The sequence below is a fragment of the Callorhinus ursinus genome, unplaced genomic scaffold (assembly GCF_003265705.2).
Source record: "Callorhinus ursinus isolate GAN/ISIS: 27379988/994484 unplaced genomic scaffold, GSC_fseal_2.0 scaffold90, whole genome shotgun sequence".
In the NCBI taxonomy this organism is placed as follows: domain Eukaryota; kingdom Metazoa; phylum Chordata; class Mammalia; order Carnivora; family Otariidae; genus Callorhinus; species Callorhinus ursinus.
Genome location: NW_027397152.1, coordinates 1,841,230 through 1,854,077, shown reverse-complemented (window position 1 = coordinate 1,854,077; position 12,848 = coordinate 1,841,230). Strand labels below are relative to the sequence as shown.

The 12,848-nt window shown below is 41.0% G+C and overlaps 1 protein-coding gene across 3 annotated transcripts; it reads right to left on the bottom strand.

Annotated features, from left to right (window-relative positions):
- Positions 1 to 289: 289 nt before the first annotated feature.
- Positions 290 to 12,703, bottom strand: CTSK (cathepsin K). 3 transcript variants are annotated; one of them, XM_025858287.2, is made up of 8 exons: positions 11,336 to 12,703; positions 9,701 to 9,824; positions 9,105 to 9,227; positions 8,864 to 9,019; positions 7,694 to 7,912; positions 3,186 to 3,351; positions 2,838 to 2,943; positions 290 to 978 (listed from the first exon to the last, which is right to left on the bottom strand). In XM_025858287.2, exons 2-8 carry the CDS (start codon positions 9,821 to 9,823, stop codon positions 879 to 881), a joined length of 993 nt encoding a protein of 330 aa, XP_025714072.1. In that variant the 5' UTR covers position 9,824; positions 11,336 to 12,703; the 3' UTR covers positions 290 to 878. The 3 variants fall into 3 exon arrangements, with proteins under 3 accessions (XP_025714072.1, XP_025714071.1, XP_073744552.1); XM_025858286.2 differs by lacking the exon at positions 11,336 to 12,703 and adding an exon at positions 10,316 to 11,289; XM_073888451.1 differs by lacking the exons at positions 2,838 to 2,943; positions 11,336 to 12,703 and adding an exon at positions 10,316 to 11,298.
- Positions 12,704 to 12,848: the final 145 nt, after the last annotated feature.

Below are 12,848 nucleotides of genomic sequence, written 5' to 3'. Positions count from 1 at the left end.
ATGTTGAAGAAATGAACAAAATAAATGAATTAGGATGAACTGTTTATGTGAGAGACTCTCCAAGCAAACTGGGAGCACATCAAATATAAGGAATATATATTTTTTGTTTTTGTTTTGTTTTAAAGTTTTATTTATTTAAATAATCTCTACACCCAACATGGGGCTCAAACTTACAACCCCAAGATCAAGAGTTGCACACTCCCCCAACTGAGCCAGGCAGGCGCCTCAGATATATGTTTTTTTCCCCATCTTTCTGTCTCCAACACCTAGCAAAGTATCTGACACAAAATGAATGTTTACTAAATAGGTATTTATTAAATTAGAGACAAGAGATAAATACTTGGTTTACTTTAAAAATGCAAAGAAGGAAAAACACATTTATTGTATCACATAAACTTGTACCAAACATCTATGAATAGATTTATGAATTGGGGTGGAAAACATAGAAATTTCTATCTTCGTGATATAGAAGAAGTGAACTTGGAGACTGAGAGGTCAGGTCACCTTATTCCTTTAGGTGGTTAAAGCTAACTAGTCACTGTGAATGAGAATCTACCTGAAGATCTCTAGCCTCTGATTTTGCACAGCATCAGCTCCAGGACAACAGTCCGCAGGCTGTGTCACACCTCCTAGCCTAAGAATGCACACCTGTTAGGGAAATTCCTACTGCAGCCACAGTGAAAAATAAAGGCCTTGGGTGGAGAGAAGGAAAGTAGTAGGGGTGTCACTTGAAGCACAGACGGGGAAATTGAATGGACAATCTCTACATTGCTACATCTGCTTCAAGAAAAGCACACCGACTCCCTTCCAAAAGTACATTAGTATGTCACACCATCGTGGAAGGAATGGAAAAGCAGGATGAGGTTGGCTGGCTGAAGTCACATCTTGGGGAAGCTGGCCAGGTTGGCAATGCCACAAGCGTTGTTCTTATTCCGAGCCATGAAGATATAGCCTTTGTTTCCCCAGTTTTCTCCCCAGCTGTAGGACCAATGAAGGAAAATACTTAGTACCCTCAGTTTATTTATTCATTAAAACACTTACTGAACATTGTGCTGATGGTATAAAAAAATGAATAAAATAGTTTTTACCTTTGAAGAGTTTAAAGGAATGGAGAGAAGGCATAATGCTCTATAGGCCTCAAAGGTAGGACAGATTGCTTGTGATCAAGGGATCAAAAAAGGCTTAATTCAAGAGGTAGCATTTGAAGTGAGCCCAAAGAAATGGGATGCCAGCAGAGGAATATTAAATGAATACTAGAGGCAGGAGAGTACGGGTCATGTGTTAAGATCATGTGGCTGAAAAACAGGGTGCCTCACAGGCACACAGTAGGAGATATGTCTGGAAAGCCAGATTGAGATCGGGTTGAATTATCTTTACTGCCAGCCTGAAGAGTTCGACTCTGTGGCCCATCCTAGTGGAGGAGACACTGAAAGTTTCAAATTGGGAGTGTAATATGGTCCAATTTGTGTTTAAGGAAGTGTAATCTTGAAAACATGAGTCTAGAACATAAGAAAGAAATAAGAGAGGCTGAAGCAGGTGATCTTGGTCTTAGTGGGTAAACCCAAGAGGAGAGATGAATGAAACTATGAGAATGAATTAGATTGCTAAGGAAAGAAGTGGAGAGAATGGAAGACAAGGGGGCGCGGGAGAGGAGACTGGTCGATATATCTTCCTAAATTGTTTTCAGTCTTTCCCCCAACCAGCAAATTCTCCAGTTACCCAATACCTTTTACTTAAGACCTGTACCCTACTCCTATTCCCTTCTCTAGGAGTCTCCAGTGATCCTGATCCTGCTTAAGTGTGTCCCTTATTCCTCCCAGCAATCTTGGATGCAGGCTCCACCCTTGGCACCTGACCAGGCAAGGACAGAATAAGTACTTGGGGCTGGGAGTCGAGAAAGGGGGGAAATGGACAGAAGCTGTGGGAGAAGGAGCACCTTCTTAGAAAGGGGCTTGGGTTCGGCCTTAGTTGGGACAGTGATCTGCACAGTCTACCCTGCCAGTCCTCTAGGCAGCAGCCCCACTTGCTTATAGCACTGTTTTGGCCTGTGAACTCCCCAGTGTTTAGGACTCTTGTTCCCTGAGGGCACCAAGGACAGAAAGTTTAGTTAGTGTTGTTGCCAAGCTGGTATTGGCCAATGAAGAAAGGAAAAGTGTAATTCTCATTAAGTCTGCCCCCTAAAATCACAAGGGGCTAAAGAGGACTGGGAAACCGAAGTACTGTGTAGTTTTATTTATTCCCAACAATAGGGAAGGAAACACTAATTTTTGTTGTTGTTGTCATATCTACTTCCCAAAAAGTGTTTCTCTTCACAGACTTCAAAATCTTTGGCCAGTTTTTATATATGTTATCCTAAGTATATCTGGACAGGCAAAAAGTTGCACAAGAGGATAATAAACCTTTACACTGGTTCCTTACTGCTTTCAAACAGACTGATGATGGAAAGCTTCCTAAGAAATTGATCACCTTACAGAAAAAAAGAAAGAAAAAACTACATAATTCTAAACCTTCTGCTGGTTTCTTGGTGCTATTGTATGTTCTGGTTAGTTAGGTCTGTCTTTCTTAGGGGGCTCTGAGATCACTGAAGGCAAACATTCTGTTCCTTTCTGTACAACTAAGCACCTTGCATGTGGAGCAGCTGCCCGACACAGACTCTGAGTACTACTGTCTGGCCATTAAATGTTAGTTAATAGCCTCTAATTGGGAAGGGAGAACTAAAAAGTCTGAGACAACGACAACCTTCTCCTGAAGTGAGAGAAAGAAATATTGGGAAATTGGAGTTGAGGTTGAGTGTTAACAGGGTGATTGCGTGACAAACTTCGTATCCCCATCATTACCTGTTTTTAATGATCCAGTGCTTGTTTCCTTTCTGGATGCCATAGCCCACGGCCAACACCGCATGGTTCAGATTATCGCTATTACAGTTTTCATCATAGTACACACCTACGGAACAAACTATCAAGGTGAAGCTTTCTGTAGTCCAAGGGCCACCCTGTAGAATCCTGCCACGTCAAGAGGACTGGTGACAGAGAGATGGCTGCACTGTAGCAGCTGTTCCGTTTCCCTCGGTCAGACTCAGTCTCAATGCGGAAACTAGTACTGCAAATGCTCAGTGGCCTTCGAGAAGGTGCCAAGCCCACATCGTAAGAGATGGTTGATTGTGCTCTCTAGGAACAGATCCTTACCTTTGCTGTAAAACTGGAAGGAGGTCAGGCTTGCATCGATGGCCACAGAGATGGGTCCCACTCGGGCCACTGCCCTCTTCAGGGCCTTCTCATTCCCCTCAGGGATCTCTCTGTACCCTCTGCACTTAGCTGCCTTGCCTGTTGGGTTGTACATACAACTTTCATCCTGGAAAAAAAGGAGGTTAAAACAGGACTAGGACAAAACAGCAGGCCAGGAACTCGTGGGTGAGAAACTCCATCAAGGCTGAGTGATGTCGGTGAACTGACAGGGGCAGCAGACCTAGGGTCTTTAGAGAGGGTCTGTTCTCTCCTCACCATTTTAGACAACTATAAAAAAAGAACATGAAAAAGTGGATACCTTGCACATACACAAAAATCAGCTCTCGGTGGTTTTAAATCATAAATGTGAAAGGAAACATTGTCAAACTTAAGAGAGAGAACATTTTTATTCCCTCAGGGTAGAGACAGATTTCTGGAACAAGGTGCTTTTAAAAGCACAGATCATCTTCTGGCCACGTAGTACGTGTAAGCCTCAGAGGGCAGGGAGTCACCAGCTTCTCTGTGGGGAGGTGGCCAAAGCCAAGGCCCAGCTAGAGGGAAGACCTGGGCCCCATATATATATATACCAGGGGAACTAGTATGAGGCAAAGAGTTTTGGCTTGTGCTCTTGAAAGCACATAACATGACATTAAAACAAATTAAAAAGGAACTTAGCAATTTAGTCTGTGGATTTCCAACATTATGTTCTGGAGGTCCAGTTAACAATAATATGTTTCATTGGCAAGCCACAGTTACGAAGTCTTATGGCAAACCATGTCAAGGTGGTGTATTCTTTTTGGCAATTCATTTTCCTACAGACTACCCCTTCAAAACCCTAAAGTTGAATCTATAGGAACATGTTATCTAACTATTAACAATAATGGCAGCATTTGACATGATATTCTAAGATTACAGTAGTCTCCTGTCTTAATTTCTCAGGATTCCTTTGTTTTCTGCCATATAATCCAAACCTTGATGCCTCCTAGTGCCAAAAATTGTGCAAATCTATAAGTAATTATCTCGGAAATGGCTTTGGAAGAATGTCATGTGATGATACTTTGAAGTCAGAATAAGCTGTATTATGGCTGGAATGAACTTAAATTACTATATTACCTGACTGCTGCTCTATCAGATAGATCTCTTTTCAAGTTTTATTTTTCTTTACTTCCCTCCATTCATTCATGTGTTAATGTGAGAAGTTCTTTTAGTTTTAGATAATTTCCTTTAAAAACTGTAAAGTAGATACACGCTCAAGATTCAGAATATTAAAAAAAAAGAATATGGGTGTGCCTGGCTGGCTCAATCAGTAGAACATGTGACTCTTGATCTCGGGGTTGTGAGTTCGAGCCCCACGTTGGGTGTGGAGATTACTTAAAAATAAAAATCTTAAAAAATAATAAATAAAAATGGAATAGGTCTCTTACATGGCTCATTCTTTATTTTAACTGATTATGAGACCAAAATCATTCCACATTGCTCTCAAATGTTGAAGAGATCATTTGAAGGGGCAGGAGAACAGAAATTAGAAGTCAAATGATCTTTCTATTCCAAATTAAGGTTTCAGATATTATGTAAATTTCATTTATTCAAACTCTCTGAGCTATTAAACTGTCTCTCAACAAACTGATTAATATAGTACCATGTAATCGATATAAGCTGTCAATGGATGAGTAATCAACTATTAGTTCTGATGGCATTTAATTTTTTTCTTTAACAGAGTTACACAATCCTTTAAATTGGCTGTCTGGATTAATCAATATGGAAAAAATTGTAAACGTAGACCTGGTTTGGGGTGGGGGTTTTTTTGCATATACTGTTGGGATTTAATTTTTTTTATGATTTATTTATTTGAGAGAGAGAGAGCATGAGTGGGACAGGCAGAGGGAGAGGGAGACAAAGTCTCAAGCAGACGCCACACTAAGCGTGGAGCCCCTTGCAGGGCTCAATCTCACAATCCTGAGATCATGACCTGACCCAAAACCAAGAGTCTGACACTCAACCAACTGTGCCACCCGGGTGCCCCAGGATTTACATTTTTTTTTATCAAGTGACAACAAAAAGTCAAAAGAATAACAATTTAAAAAAGAATATTTTGGGGCGCCTCGGTGGCTCAGTTGGTTAAGTGTCTGTCTTCCCCTCAGGTCATGATCTCAAGGTCCTGGGATGGAGCCCCACATCAAACTCTCTATTCAGTGGGGAATCTGCTTCTCCCTCTCCCTCTGTGCTCGTGTGTGTGCGCACTCTCTCTCTCTCTCTCTCAAATAAATAAATCTCAAAAAAAATAAAATTAAATAAAAAAGAATATTTTGCCACATTCAGGTTATCTTACTGACTGGCCTGATGTAGTCAGAATTTAAAAGCTAATCTGTTAGGGCAGCTTTAGTATGGTGCCCTAAAGTTCACACCTTATTGTAAGTAGCAGCTCCAGAATTCAAATACGGACTTAGGACCCAGGGGTTCTGAAAATTGTATTCGGATTAAAGAATTTTCTTTTTTAGGTACAAACTCCAATTTCTCTGCCTTGTATACCTGATAACTAAAAAACCACAACATGGAATGATAATGGGATGAAATTTACAAATTAATATCTGTTTTGGTGTGGCCAATGTTCATGAAAATATGCTGAAGTGACTTTACTATATTGGTTGTTGAGTATCCAGTGAAATGGATTTGTTCATTTACATTAATGAGCATTTATTGCAACAGACATCATTTGAGATAACTAAACATGAATAAAACTCATTGCTACTGGATTTTTTAAAGACACAAATTACAAAGGAAAATAATTTTACTAGTCTGAAATTAAGAACTTTACTGATTTGAAAGATATAAAAAGACAAATGTTCAAAAAAAAAGACAAATGTTCACCTAAAACACACACAGTATTCGTATCGGATATCTTTTTAAAATTCCTAAAAATCAGTGAGAAAGAGAAAAACAACCTAATTAAAAATGTACAAAAGATATAAACAGTCAATTCACTGAAGAAGAAATGCAGATGGCCAGAAAAACATTAAATATACTAATGAAGATGGGAATCAATGGGAATTCTTATACACTTCACGTGGGAACATAAATGTTTCCAAACAATTTGGTAAACAATTTGTCATTATCTAATAAAGTTGAAGATGCATGTACCCTAAGACTCAGACAATTCTGTTCCAAGGTATTATATTCTACTAAAGAAAATCTTGCACATTTACATAGAAGACATGTTGGAAATGTTTGCAGCAGATGAACTGATACAGTAGATAAATCTTGGTGCTGCTACATGACTAGTGGTATGAATTTGAGCATGCTATTTTATCTCCTTCAGTGTCAATTTCCTCACCTATAAAGTGAGGATAAGTTTACCTTACATGTCTGTTATGAAAATTAAATGGGAAAATGAATTAAGTACATGGCTTAGTACATAGTAGCCATCAATCTTTTTTTAAGATTTTATCTATTTACTTGAGAGAGGGAGAGTGAGTGAGACAGAGAGAGAGAGAGAGAGAGAACAAGTCGGGGGGGAGCAGAGGGACAAGCAGACTCCCCCATGAGCGCAGAGCCCGACGCAGGGCTTGAGCCCAGGACCCCAAGATCATAACCTGAGCAGAAGTCAGATGCTTAGCCAACCGAGCCACCCAGGTGCCCCATAGCCATCATTTTTTTTTTAATATTTTATTTATTTATTCATGAGAGACAGAGAGAGAGAGAGAGGGAGAGAAGCAGAGGGAGAAGCAGGCTCCCAAGGAGCAGGGAGCCCGATGCGGGACTCGATCCCAGGACCCTGGGATCATGACCTGAGCCGAAGGCAGACGCTTAACCATCTGAGCCACCCAGGCGCCCTAGCCATCATTCTTATTACTCAAACTTGCTATCTCTGCTTCAAAAGCTCCTACTGCAAAAGCCCTATGCAACCCTATTATCTATCAACCCCATGTATATAAAAACCCTTAGATCTTCCTTTTAGATAAGAAAGGTCTCCTTCCTATTACTAATGGAGGAAGTGAATTAATCTCTAAAGTTAAAAACAAGTATGAAGCAACTTATGTTTTCTCTCATTTTGTACATATCAGCATGTTATTTACATAATACATACATAATTTACATAAATATTCCCAAAACCCATGCTGAGATCATGCAAAATAAAGGCACATGATTCAGTAAATTAGTGTGGCAGGTTTGGGATCTGTGACAGGAGTGGTGGAGCTGAGCAGGAGGTTGTGGAGGCATACTCAGATGTCTGTGGGGTCACCCGTGCTCTCTTTTCCTCAAGGCAAAGAGACAGAGTTATGATGGCCTAAGCCCCCCAAATTTCCTGGGCTGTGGCAATCTTCTTGGCCTTCTCTGGGAAATTATCGTATCAAGAAGGCAGAATAGGGGAACAGAAAACAGTATTTCTGGAATTGTTTCCAGTACAAACTATCATGTTGGGGGAAGGAGGAGCCATTACTGAGCTGTATAACTGTGTGGTGTGGTCTCACCTGTCCCACATATGGGTAGGCATCTTCAGAGTCAATGCCCCGGTTCTTCTGCACATACTGGAAGGCATTGGTCATGTAGCCCCCTCCGCAGCCATCATTCTCAGAAACACAGTCTACCAGGTTCTGCGGACTCAGATTTAAGAGTTTGCCAGTTTTCTTCTTGAGCTGGCCCTCCAGGGCACCCACAGAGCTAAAAGCCCAACAGGAACCACACTGACCCTGAGAGGCATAACAGAGCAATTATCAATCACTGCTGTTCACCTTTTTGTTTCTTCCCTCTAAACTGCCTGATGAAATTCCAGCACACATGTCCCCTTTTCTGTGAAGTCTTCCTATTTCTCTTTGTTTAATATTTGTTACATTTTTCTATTGTTTTTGTTTGCATTGATAACTGTTGTTACCATTGTTACCATTGGCTGTAGGGGGGCAGAGCACTGGCTTTGCAACCCAGAAGATCTGTGACCTTGAGGAAGTTACTAAACCTCTCTGTGCCTTATCTGTAAAATGTGGAAAACTGCTCAATTATGGATTATGGAGATTTAAAAAGTTAATTCATGTAAAGGATTTAGAAGTTTCTGACACACAACAATCTCTCAAAAAGTGCTATTACTATTAGTGTTTGTTCAGCTAGATAATACATTTTTCTTTCTTCCCTGTTCTATTTTTTAGGACTGAGAATTTCTTGAGGACACGGGTTATGTCTTAGTCATCCTGAATCTTCACTGCCTAGCACTGTACCTGGTGGGTTCTGAAAAACATGTTTGTTGGATGAATGTTAACTCAGTTGTTGATCTAGTTGATATAATCAGCATTGCTAAGACTGAGGGGAAAGTGGCATTCTCCTGCTGGTTAGAGTGTTAAGATCGTAAAAAAATTTTTTGGAAATGGTTCTCTGTGACCTAGCAGTTCCAATTTTGGGTTTATTTTGCATAAATATTTGCACATGTACATGAAAACATATGCACAAGGGTGTTTACAGCAAGACTACTTGTAAAAAAGAAAAAAACAGAAACATAAATGTACAAAAATAGGCAATGACTTAAATAACAGAATAGGCTATATTCTCTTAGCACTGGGAGAGATCACTTAATTCCTTACCCCCTCTTCCTAGTTCCCTCCTACCTTAAGAACAAAGAAGCAGAAAGAGGTCATCAGGAGAAAGGAGGGTACCTGGTTCTTGACAGGAGTAACATATCCTTTCTTTCGATAATCAATGGAGTCCGGAGTTCTGCTTTCCCAGTCTGGCATATAGAGGGTATCATTACTGTGGGAATGAGAGGGGGGTACTTTGAGTCCAGTCATCTTTTGAACCACCTCTTCACTCGTCTGGGACAAAGAACAAAAAGGCAAGGCATTAGCAGGGAACTGAGGCAAACAGGGCAAGTAGGCCAGGAGCTGAGGTTCAACTCACCATGTCCCCCAAGTGGTTCATGGCCAGTTCATATGTATGGACACCAAGAGAGGCCTCAAGATTATGGATGGAAATATGCTTCAAGTTTTTTTCCCAAATTAAACGCCGAGAGATTTCATCCACCTAAACAGAGCATAGTCAATACTGGCACAGACTGTGTCCTGTGTATAAAGTTACATAAGTAATAATGTGGAGGTTTTTAGAAGATGAAACTTAAAATCATAGAGTTTACCGCCTAGTTGGGGAACTCACCACGGAATTATTAAGAGCATACAAAAAGAAATATGCAAACAAATACAAAAAATAGAATGCAAAGCTCTGGAGAGATGTACAGAAAATTGCTTATGGATGAATAGCATTAATCTGAGAAGCCCTCCCCAAAGAGAAATGTGACAGTTATAAAGAAAAGGTCAGAACTTGAGGGAGGGTGAGTCAAGGAGTAGGAATGAAACTGTATGTTAAGTTAGAGAACAGGGGCAGGTTTCCTTGGTTGGAGTGGTTAAGGTATTCAGATTGAAGAAGGGAGTCTGGAAATTAAGACTTGAGGTCTCCAGTTTCAGCTCCCCGACCATGCTCCCCTCTAGGTCCCCAGGCACCTTGCTGTTATACTGCTTCCCGTAGGTCTTCTTCCATAGCTCCCATTGGGTGTCCAGTATCTCCTCAGGATATAGAGCAAAGCTTGCCATGGGCAGCAGCAGCAGAACCTCGAGCCCCCACATCCTGGGGAAGGGGATAATTAGAGGAGATTCTTCTGTTTGCCAAGGGGTTCATAGCCTGGCTTGGGATGAGGAAACAGCTGGAGCTATATTCCCAGACAGGTGGTTCTTAACCTTTGGGAGTCATGGACTCCTTTGAGAAGCTAATAAAATATTGTAACCCATTATAGTCCCACTCATCCGAAAAATTCATGCACACACAATAATTCTGAGGAATTCATGAACCCAAAGATAAGAACGCCTTCCTTGGGACCATGATGCAAAGGAAAACAAGGATTTATAAGAATAAAAGAATTGAGGGTGATTTGCATATGATAAACAATGATAGGAAGGGTCTGGGTTTGGACTGGGTGCTGATACATTTGGTTCCAGGTATTTTGACCTAGGGAGATTACACTTACACACACACACACACACACACACACACACACACACACACACACACAGAAAACCAGAAATGGGATAGAAAAAGGACAATCAGAATGGACTCGGCACCTGTTTCCTCCAATGTCCCCTGCAGACTTGAAGGAGATGGACAAGGTTGGAGGTTGGAAGGGGGTTGGAGAATACACAAAGGAGAGATTTCCAGCTAAGTTTTGCTTCCTGACCATTTCTTCAAGGCATTATTTACTCCCTTGCCCTAAATTCTGATACTTTCCCAGATCTTGCCAGGAGAGGACCCGAAACAGCTGACAGTATCTCCTATATTCTAGATGTTTACTGTCTCGTCTTAGGCATTTCTTCCTCTTTCTCTTCCTGCTCCCTCCCCAGGCAGGAAACTGCCAGTAATCTCAACCAGATGCTGTGGGCAGTAAAGTTTTTCTTTTTCCGACAACAAAAAATCTCTGTGATTGCCTCACAGGCCAAAAAGCTTCAGAACCAAAGTTTGTTAGAAGAATGTAAGACAAAAAAGTAGTGTTCTATGATCATTAAATTCACAGCTTTCAGAAGTTTACTCTAGCTTCACTCATTTCTTACAGCGGCTTGCTTAATTCCATGTTCCCCATTTTAAGAACAATTTACAGTCAAAGCAAGTTATATAGCTTGCATCATTTTTGATTTTACAGTCCCATTTTTGTGTAATCTTTGTAGACTGGCAAAACATTCAATAAGACATTTAATATCTGGAGAGTTAAGGGCTTTGAGACAGTGTATAAAAGCACCTCTGGGCACCAGTCCTCCTCCCCGCTAGCAAGTTAACCCTTTTGGTATCTTTGGCCAAAACAGAAAACCCTACAAGGAGAGGCCACTCTTTTAAGGGATGGGCAGATTCCCTATATCCTTAGCTTTCACTAACAACTATGTATACATACATATAAATCGTAGCAGAAATCCTAAAGATTTCCAGGCAAATTTTATTTGGCCAGGAAATGACCCAAGATGGGCATATTGCTGTTTTCACCTACACAGCCTACAAATCTCAACCTATCCCCAAGTCACTACATCCCTAATATCCCTAAAATGGAGAAAGGAAGGAATGAGAAGCTAAAAGATCTAGCAAGTAGAAAATGTTACCTTCTGATAGGGATCTGTGCTCTGGGCTCCGTTCGCTGGGGAGTGTGGATATGTGGGCGGAGAACTAGGGGTGCTGGATTTATTCCATCAGGATTACGGAAGTCAGTTTCAGCTGTGGGCTGGAAAATTTGAATAGGGGAGGGAGGCGGGGAAAGAAATGCTGAGAGAAGCAGGGTTGGGAACGGAAGGAGGCAGCGGACTTGCAGTGTATCTGGGTGAGTATGGAGTGTGCGTGCCAGGGTGGAAAGTTGCTGGGTATTTAGTTTCACATGACTGTCTTTGAGGGCAGACAAAAGACTTCAATACACATTACACAAGTTGGGGCTTACCTTCACTTTGATGGTTAATAGGACACAGTCCTGGTCTCCCCCATCCTTCTTTATTGTATTTATTATATTGGGAATTACATCTTCTCCTGTCCTTTTCCTGTTATCACCCATCTCTCCAACTTTGAAACCTTAGTTTTCAAATTTGTGTCTGACCCTCACAGCAAGGATGAGGGAATAAATACAAAAGACTAGAAAAGAGTATGCAGGAAGCCAAAGGCTCCAAAATCACTTGTAGTTTATAAGCTTGTTGGCTAAAAGTTGTCAGTAGCGCTCCCAGCCTAATAAGGTTTTGCTGAGGAAGGATAGGCCCAGAAAGTCCAGATGAAACTGGTTCTAAAAGTAACAACAACAAAAACCCAAAAAGAAACAGTACTCCGAGTTATTAATGACTTTACTTGAATCAATGCCATAAGCACTGACAAACTCACATGTGACTTCTTTGTTGCTAAAATTCTCAGATGGTGGGATGCCTGATGAACACTATCTGTTTCAATTATTAAAATCCCTGATCCAAGACCAGTCATGTGAGCTTCTCCAAATGATTCCAACATCCAGGCATGTGACAGATCATAAGAGTCTAGTTCAGTCCCTAAACCACATCCCCAAACTCCCATTTTCTTCCATAAATAGAGATAGGGGAAGAGGAAAAGATGGTCCTTGGAACAGAAAAGATAATACATAGGACAGATTCAGTTCCACCAAGATTGCATACATAGACCCTCAAGAACACAGGTTTATGCCTGTAAGTTTTAAGATTTGCTAATGAACCATATGGTCCTAGAGGGAAACCAAGTCCAGACCTGAATAGTTTAAATTTCCCCATCCCTAAGTCCTTTTAATCCAGGAGAGCAAGACCTACTAGGGGGAAGGGATCCGATGTGCCATACTGATCTCAAGTCCCATCTCTGTCTCCTGTGGAGGACTTGGGCAATTCCCCAACTCCCATCTCATGGTCAGATGTCCCTGCTGATTTTACTCAGAATGAGTCAGGATCAGGAGGACAATCAAGGAGTGCTGAGTGATCAGAGCCCTATGATTTCTGAATCCTGAAATTATAGACACACTGTGCTTTATGTCTGCATATTTGGAGTTCAAGCTATGGATTCAACTAGTTGTGGGTATTTGTTGTTTATGAGCTGGAAAGGAATAATAAAAGCCGCAATCAAGATCACACAACACAAGAA